Genomic DNA, 9,482 nt, shown 5'->3' on the forward strand with positions numbered 1-9,482 from the left:
GAGAAATTACTAAAAATAATAAATACAAAAGAAAGGAAAGGGATTCTGGACAGACTGGGAAACATATCGCTTTTTATTAGAATTTTGTTGATTTTGAACAGAATTATTAGGACTGAAGCTTTCTTTTCGAAACATTCTGAATGTTTATATTCTGAAATTTATCAAAATTTATTTTGTGAGCTCTTTTTTACTTGTAGATTTTAATTTATACGAGATTGTCCTCTAAGCTTCTGAATGATACCTAATTCATACAGTCAGCAGGTAAAAAAAAAAAAAAATTGAATATTTAAAATAGGCATTTTCTTTATAGTGCTCTGCGGTAATTAAAATCTTCATTTGCTTAAAAGCAAGGAACCTTTTTAAAGTAATAAATTAGCATTGCTTGACCCAAGGTCACTAGTAGTACTGCTTCTTCCAGCACTATTAATACCTCAAAGAAAAAGAAGGGGTGGTGTTCTCACTCTGTTGCAATAGAAGTAAGATTTTCAATTTAATCACAGTTAAGTGTCGTGACCTTTTGATCTTGCATTGACTTCTCACTGAAATGTGGTCAAATTTCAGACAGCTAATTCTAAACTCTGCAAAGTCAAGGTGAAGTCAGAAAATAGGTTTGCCACGACTCGGGGTGTTTTGGATGCAGTAGCAGGTGGTTTCATTTCTGAAGTTTTGTTTCACAGTAAAAACTTTTTTTTAAGGGGATCAATGAATTACAGAACAATATCTGAGGGGGAGGGGGGAATAAACCTTTTTCTGTTTGTATGAATTGTGAAAACAGTAATTTGAGGGATTTTAAAAAAAAAATGTTTTTCCACACAGGTTAAGGGACCTTTTTTCCCAATTCATAGTGATAGAAATAATGAAGAAGTAAAATACTGTTTGACTAAAGCTCCCACTAAGAATAATTTTCTAACCAAAGGGCAATCATCTTCACATAAAGTAGAGTTAATAATGTGTAAAAAACGCAAACTGCTCATATTTACACATATCTTTTTATAGATCATTGTATTATTTTAAATTGAGTTTTAGCTGGGAGTTTGTAGGACCGCTATTTACACAAGTTCTAAAGCACTTCATCCAGTTTCTAGTCTCATTTATACCACTGCAAATCAGGGGTAACTCTACATTTTAGCCATCTCCTAGCACTGCAACCACTGCGAAGGTATGACAAAATTCAGCTCTTGTATCAGTTTTGCAGATTTTGCTCCAGAAATGAGTAGACAACAATCTCCACGACTTCATAGTGTTGCTCAGTTACCTTTATATGCCCGCTTGCAAATACGTTTTGAGACTTTACTATGTGTTGGATTAAGGCTCTGGGTTGTATACAACATAGAGGCTGCATAATAAAAAAACATGTAGGAGAGTAGCTTAAATATGCCTTCTTTAAAAAGAAGGATTCTCAAAGCTTAATTTATGCCAACACACACACATACCACCCTCCCCCCCCAAGCACTCTGTGTAGTGCTGTAAACAAGATTCCCTTTTTTTTTTCCTAGCAAAAATATTACCTAAGCACGGGACTTTTGCATTATCATGTCCTAGTGCAACACTCCTGTCCTTAGTTTGTACTCTCAGCCTTTTGAGGAAGTCTGGCGCCTCTGATCTATTTTCCACAGCAGACCCTGTAATTTTTGGCTGTATTTTATGTTTTTCAGATTCAAGTCAATCTGAAAGTCCCAGCCAGCCAAGTGAAGCTGATATTAAGGACCAGCCAGAAAATGGTAAGTTTTTACCTGCTGCTCCTGCTTTGGGATATTCAGACAGCCCATATTTATAAAGATTTTTTTCCTATGCCTAATATAAAAATATTATTCAGAATAATTGACATGGGATAGCTACAGATAGGTTGTGAACTCTCCTCATAGTTAAAATGCTACTATTTCACTAATCAAAGGTAGCACTTGTGTCTCCAGTCCTGGAGAAAGACATTTTTTTTTTCCCTTTAAAAATAATTTTAATTAGGGAGATGCCATTAAAGAGCCTCCTGTATGCAATCCTTATCCTTCTTCCTCCGTAGCAAAGGCTTTCAATCCCCAGGCCGTGAGTCATGACCCCCTAGGGGTGTGTGCTTCATCGCTTTCATATTTATCTATGTGTTTTTAACTTCATTTTGTTTATTGATGCTCTCACACGACAGGCTGAAGTGCCCAACTTTCGGTAGGTGGCCAGCCATCATTTTAGAGTGCAGGAGCTCCGATGGTCCCGCGCAACAAAATGGTCGCTTTGAAGTATGTTGCTGCAGAGCCATTCTCCACTGCAAAAACAAAACAAAAACTAAACCAAACTGAGCAGCAATGCTCCCAAACGTGGCAGTTTCAGGGCAGAGCTGCACACCTCTAAACATAGCAGCTGCTCAGGCAGGTACCCACTGCGGGGCTGGGACGGATCCTACCGGCGTTGCCTGTGTTTGCTCATCGGCGTGTTGTGAAGGTTGTAGATACTGTGGGTAAGAAGATCAGGGAGGCTCTACCAGAGCTTGTTGCTCCTTCTTCTCTGTATGTTTGCAATACTTTATTCAGGTGGCAGCAGCTTGAGCTTATTTGGAAGCAGCAGCAGCAGGCCTGTGACTTTTGGGAACACTAGTATTCTTTGAACGGGGCAGTTTGAAAGTAGAAGCAATAGCTTCTACTGAACCACTGGCTGCTTTGTGAAGCAGCCTGGAATAAAAATCATTCAATAATAGCAAAGTTCTGTAGGGACTGTGTGTGAAAGGACAAGTATGTGTGTAAGGGAACGACTTCTCTTCCTTTCTGTGTTTAAGTAAGGTAGACCTCAACAGTTTTTGTTGGCCCATCCATTGGCAACTGAGTTTTGTTTTACTACTTATATTTAGGACTTAGAAATTATGTCTCCCAAAGTGAAAGTGATTAATAGTTTTCCTTGACTTTTTTTATCCACAACCAGATTTATTTTCTTTTTATAAGACCTAAATGCATGTGGGCGATCCACTGTACTGGGGTCTACTGTGCATACAAGGAAACAAATTTGTTTGGGAAGGTTTTATGTCTTTAAACTGTCACAGTTTTGGGGATATGTAAATCCATCTCATGTAGAAATACTCTACCTGTGGTAATACAACCGTGATTGCCCTTTCACAGAGCAGCAAACTGGTTTTCCCTCAAATCCCTATAGCTGTGTATGTGTTCAGTGTGTGTTTTGGGGACTTTATTGGGAACCAAACCAGTTGCACGTGGGAAAGAGGTTGAAGGATTTCATTCACATCCCAGCTGCATTTGGGTCAGGGTTTAAACAGCAGATAGAATTAAGGGAAGAGGAAGTGGTCTAGGTACATAAAAAACTTTAAAATACCAGCATATGCCATAGAACGTAGGGCTCATTGGGCTGGTAAGATTTTGGCATTGGGGGTTCCTGTATTTTCCTCCCATTGAAATATGAAAGGTTTCATATTTTGATAGATTTTGTGCTGCTTATCTCTAAACATACCATCTTAAAACATTTCTCTAGTTTCTGAAAGACAGTGCCTAATTTTCCTTATCAATCCTGTTCACAGAAATTCTAATTTGTAGCCAAAGGATTGCAAGGTTAAGAGAAGAACTGACTAAACTGTGATTTTTGTTCTGCCAATTCGGCTTTTTTTTTGCTTTTTTTTTTTCATGGGGAATATGTTGCCTATGTTTATCAAATCATATTTTAATTTAGAATGTATTAGGCACCAAGCATGTTATTATTTCATGTTTAGATAATATTCTTTCTCAGCTATTAAGCCACAGTTCTTCTTACCCTGCAGTTTCTTAGTCTTAAGGAAGCCTGTTACTCAACAACCACCCAAAAAGCAGCAATGTCAGTGTTTAATAATGTAAAATCTCTAAGAGCCTAGTGAAATGAAATATCTCTGATTTGAAGCCTGAGTCTTCCTTGTAAAACAAGCTTATAGTGAATTCTTGGAACTTTACTGGTGACCTGCAAAAGGTACTTTTCTTTTAATAAACAGGAGAAGGATTTTTTCTTTTCTCAGTTTTACTAAAGGGTATTTTTCACCACCCCAGCAGAAGCCTCCTAACTGATTCTGCACCTTTGCAGTGCCTGTGTGGGAGATTTTCTTTAAAAATGCCTCCTAACACACAGTCTGTGGGCCCTAAAGGGGTTGTTCCCCCCTGGGCAGGCGCTGAGCTCATTCTCAGCACACAGCCCCCAGCCTGCAGTGTACCCAGGGTGTAGATCAACACAGATCTGCAGCTCTTATCTGCTGAACGTGAGGATGAAAGCAAAACTGCAGGCTTCAGAAAATGAAAAACTGCACGCACAGAAACGGACACAATAAATCATATTAACTGCGTTGTTCTACACTTGCTGTAGACCCACTTCCACAGGGCCTGATCCAAATCCCTCCGGAGTCAATGGGAGTCTCGTAATTGATTTTACTGAGAGTGGGAATGAGCCCACACAGAGAGGAATTTTTTTTTTTTTTTTTTTTAATCAAAGAAAAACAGTATAGTGAATAATCTTATTCCCGCCGACTCTAACAGGGGAATGACCAGATTGAGGGCAGATTTGGAATCGTTTTGCACGTGTTTCTGGAAGGCACAAAGAAGTGTATCGATTAAGTACTACCTTTTACATGCATGCATTCCTTCATTTTAAAAAAATAAATCTTTAAAGGCCTTGTGAGGGTTATACAGCCTCTCTACTTGCCTGTTAATATCCTTTCTGTTCCACTCCATAAATTCTAGAGCTATTTATTATACACATATATTTTGCATACCTTGAGTAATGTAGGTTCAAAAGGGTCAACTATACAGCCCTGAAAAAAAAAAAGGCCTCCTACTACAGATTTTAATTTATCATTCTAAATTGTATGTGTTATTTTGAAAAGACTGTATGTCTAACCTTCATTAAAGTGAAGTTCATGGGAAAAAAAGCTTCACGTTTTTATAGCCACTCTTTTTTTTCTAGTGGGCTTTACAGTTGTGTTTTCTGGAGCACAATCATCACAGAGAAGATGGTGACATCTCTCAGTGGTGGCTTTAACCACCAGCTGTAGCCTTTTCTTCAGTCTTCATTAGGCCAGAATAGTTTCCAAGCAGCCACTTACCCAATCACTACTGCAAAAATTTATAGAAATTTCATTTTTTTTTTAAAAAAAGAGAGAGAGATGCAGCATTATGGTCATGAAAAGCAAATAAGCAGGCGAGACAGGGCTCGTTTGTGAGTGCATGGTCCAAGGTTCAGGTGTCTCGTTCTGGAACCAGGGGTAAAGCTGACAAAAGTAGCTTTAAAGTAGTCAAATGGTGTGCAGGGGCTGCTGCCTCTCAGGGCCCTTAGCATGGGAAAGAGCTTCTTGGGGAGAAGAAGAAAACCCAGAACTCTGTTTGTTAACTGAGCGAGGAAATTTGCAGGAGGGATGGTGAAAGAAGCCAGAAACTTCATTGGAAAGGCACGGGCATGTTCCAATGTCCTGATACTTCGCTCAGATGAGTTTTTTTTCTGACCAGCTGGGTGGAACACCCGTGTGGAAAATTCCCCACTTTTGTAGTTGCCTAATGGTATGTAAAAGCTTCGTTGCAGTTGACACCACAAAGCGATTTTGCAATTCACCCAATAAAAAAAAAAATTAAAAAAAAAAAAAAGAGAAAAGGTTATTGATTTTAAAAGCTTGTTCAATGCACTGGTTTGGTGTTGTATTTTATAAACAAACTAGTTTCCAGTGAACTGAGGATGACAAAATGGCTAGTCTGGTGTAGTGAAGTGCCTGCATGCCTGGGGATCAGGAACAACTGAACTCCCAGCTCAGCACTGCTGTGGACTCTCTCTAGGGCTTTTATTCTCTCTTTCAGTTGTGGAAACAACTGTGGGATAGATTTTCTTTTTGTAAGTAGGATTATTTGAAACTTTTGTAGGAAAACTTTTCAGTCTTCTTGTCTGCAAAGTGGGGATATTTGTGACTCTAGCTTTCAGAGATTTGTTGAATATTAAAAGTCAAATCCTGCTCTGTTCCAGCAGAAGTTTAGCTCTGGAGAAAGGCAGGCAGGGTGTAGCACGAGCTGGTTAATAATCGTGGTCCAGTGCTGTGTTCCTGCTGTCAGTAAATGGATGTCAGACATCCACAGGCGATGTTTGTGTGTGATGTGGTCATACTGGCAAATGAATAACTGCATGTGAAGGTGCACACAGAGAGAAGCAGGAGAGCGCTGTGTCATTTTCTGCAGAGGACTGATGTCTCTCGAGCGTGTGGTATCGTGATTTGATAACTCCACTTTGGTAGCACAGCACTTTAATTGTAGATTAGCACATTCTTTTTAAAGAAGTTGGTAAATTCTCCCATTTCAAGTGAGCAAGACAGCATTCATCATTACAGCTGATTGCAAATGTGTGCCAAATTCATCGCTCGAATAATTCCTGTAGAGGGAGAGACATTTATCTAAAAAATAAAAACGTTTAATGCCCAAACCAAACGCTTTTTAGTTTTAATGTATTCTTGCTGCTTTGAGCTGCAAGTACCTTAACAGCACTGCAGGAAATGAAAGGCACATTGTTCTTTGTAACATTAAAAAAAAAGAAAAAAGAAAAACAATGATGTACCGTAACCCACAGAACTCGTTTTTCAAGCCTGCAGTAATTACACTGGACTTGTAAATATCATCTGTGAATTCTTTGCTGAAGTAGGGCTGGACTTGAGTATTAAACCTTAAAAAAATGTTTAAGTATATGCTTACTTTTCCATGCCTAGGAACATAAAGGAGGAAATTCTGGTCCTCAAGCCATGGGCAATAGTGGGGACACATACACAGAGAAGTTTCCTGTTCTTCTTCTCGAGGCAAGGCTGGTCATGGCAAACATAATACGGCTCTGGCTGGAAGGAAGGAGGGGATTATGTGCAACCTGGTAGAATGCAAAAGCAGCTTGTGGAAAGACCTCTCTGCTTTAACTAACAGGCTGCAGCAGAGTCCAGCCCCTTTCCGTGTGTGTTCTTTCTGGTCCCCAAACCTGGCATTCATGTTTTGTGCCAGGGGGGTAGCTTCAGCTGGTGGAAGCAGAGCCCACCTGGGCCAAGGGTTAGCCACTCTTCTCAAATGTGAAATTCACTGTTCAGACCCTCCTCTGAAGCTGAGCCAGGCAGAAAGCATAGCTGTTCTTTGTGCTTGTCCCTGCCACTCAATTGCACAGTAGGTTAAATGGTAACTGAGACACCTCCAATTCCCCTCGACAGCCTAAGTTTTAACTAGTAAAACCAGACTTACTTTTGAGGCCATCCCTTCTCCTCAGGCCATGCCTAACCTCCCAACTCCACTACTTTAGGTGGAGTCCAGCCACCTCATGGTTTCTCACAGCTATGACTGAGCAGAATCTTTACAGAGAGAGAAGATGGTGACATCTTCTGCTCTCAGTGGTGGCTTTAACACCAACTCTAGTCTTTTGGTGACAACCAGCTTTACATTTGCTTACCAAGGAGGTGCTGCAAGTGCAACCAGATTTGAGGTGTCTGGAGGGTCAACTGTGCTTGGACAGGCCCCTTAGTTCCCAGCTGGGGAGTGCAGGGGTGTGAGCAGTTCTCTGAGCACACAATGCTGAAGCTGGGACTGTTAGAAAGTCCCTCGTCTCAGATGACTAACATTCCTGAAACACCTCATTTGCAGCAGATAACCAAGCCTTGCAGAGAAAGTTTTCTATCAGTTACAGCTGCAAACAGGGTGATACAGTAATGGCAGCTTTCATTAGTCTTCTTGTTCATGGGATCATTTGCATCAGAATCTTAGAAATGCAAGAAGACTCTCCTCTCTTGTTTACAGAGCAACACTGAGGAGTTATCACAGCCTGAGGGACTAATCTAAAATTAACTTTCCTCAGAAAAAGCTTTAGAAAAAAAGCCCTTAGCATTTTCAATAAGGGATTTCATAGCTGGCACTGAAGTCAGAGCTCCTGGTGATGTCAGCTTGTTTACACCTTTGTAACTTGCCAGGACCAAATTCTGAATGGATTTGCACTCTTATGGGTCACGTTGTCTGCCGGGAACAGCAATGGGGAACTTTGTCCAGGCTTGAAAGCTCTGGCCGAGGAGGGGAGTCCTGGTGGGGCTGGTCTCTTCTGCCTTCCCCTGGGCTGGACAGAATCCGCTGCTGACTCTAACAGGACCCATCAGCTGACAAAGGTCTGATGAGGTCCAACCTGTGTTTTGTCACCCTTTGAGAGAGAATGTGTGTGGGCAGTTCTGAGAGCCAGTATTTCCTCAGGAAACAAAAGCAGAGATGTCTGGTTATAAATTTAACTTATGTGTGATGTAGTCTTGCATTTTTTTCATCTTATTTCATTACAGATAGATTCCAACAAGAACTAGAAGTACAGTATTTTAATCCTAATAGTCTAGAACTGAAACTTTACAGCATCCTGCTGTATTTCCCAGCCAGTTTCATGGCTGTCATAAAGAAACATCTGAATAATTAGGAAAGAAAACAACATTTTCCCCTATATTACCATATTTTCATTGAGATTTGTTCTCAAAGTCAAATGATTTTGTGGTCCAGATTGTGAAGCACAGTTACACCATTTCCAGGATTTAGCAGGCCCTCTGCTAGGCCCAGGACTTAGCCTGCTTCGCAGGAGCTGGCACTCTTGAGAGAACCCTGTGATGGCAGCAGTGAAGGGTGTTGGGGATTGACAGTGGACTTCAGTTTTCACTGCTGCTAACCATTAACCTTCACAAGCAAAGCATTCCCACAAAAAATTCATCCAAGGGGAGTATGACAGGAAATATTCAAAGCATGAAATGAATGCTTATAGCATGACAAAGCAGTGCTTGAAAGACATGGAACGTTCATTACACTTGGAGTGGCTGAATGCTGCAAAGGAAAGGAGAAATAAAAATGTGGCTAGAGTATATATTTTTGTTTCTCCATGTGTGTGTACAGGAAAAAGGCAATGAACCTTTCCAGTGGATAAGGTGCATAAATACAGCTGCGATTATTCTAAGTCATTTCAAAATACATTTTTGTTCTGTTGCTCCGTTCCATTCCTTTCCGCATGGATTTATCAGCAAGATAACAGCAAGGGCCATCTAGAGGGCAGCTTGGAAATGGGCTGCCCAGGAGCCCCCCTCCTTGGAAGCTCCTGTGCTTTGGCAAGGGGAGGTTCCCTCCTTGTTCTGCAAGGCCAGGGCTTTTTTTTGCCCCACAGCAGTGCTGAGTTGCTGCCCCCTCGTCTGCCATGGTGCCAGGCTGGGGACAGGCACCCGTGGTAGAGCTCTGCCCCTGTGCCAGCCCCTTCTACCCATGTCCCACCTTTGCAGGTCAAGAGGTGCCTCGGTGCTAGCTTTAGCCAGTCCTCCTGGGCTCCTGGGAAGGGTGGATGAAGCTGTGAGCAATCTTCAATTTTCACTACAACCGAGGGTTTTTTGGATGTCTTCTTGAGAGACGCGCTGTTTAATTAACAGCTGAGAGGGCTGCACCAGAGTAATTGCTACCACAGGCTGCAGGATGCTTTTGAATACCACGCTTGCCCACCAAGAAGCTGGGCACTTTGGGGAAGAA

The 9,482-nt window shown here is 41.2% G+C and overlaps 1 protein-coding gene across 1 annotated transcript in view; it reads left to right on the forward strand.

Moving 5' to 3' along the window:
• Positions 1-1,655: 1,655 nt before the first annotated feature.
• NFIA (nuclear factor I/A) overlaps positions 1,656-9,482 on the forward strand; it is a gene marked incomplete at both ends in the record, with an annotated part of 87,309 nt that continues 79,482 nt past the window's right edge. The window contains one exon of the mRNA XM_008944779.1: positions 1,656-1,721. Within this exon, the coding sequence (XP_008943027.1) occupies positions 1,656-1,721 (66 nt within the window). The remainder of the gene's footprint in view (positions 1,722-9,482) is intronic.

This window comes from Merops nubicus, unplaced genomic scaffold (genome assembly GCF_000691845.1).
Source record: "Merops nubicus isolate BGI_N331 unplaced genomic scaffold, ASM69184v1 scaffold15217, whole genome shotgun sequence".
Classification (NCBI taxonomy): Eukaryota; Metazoa; Chordata; class Aves; order Coraciiformes; family Meropidae; genus Merops; species Merops nubicus.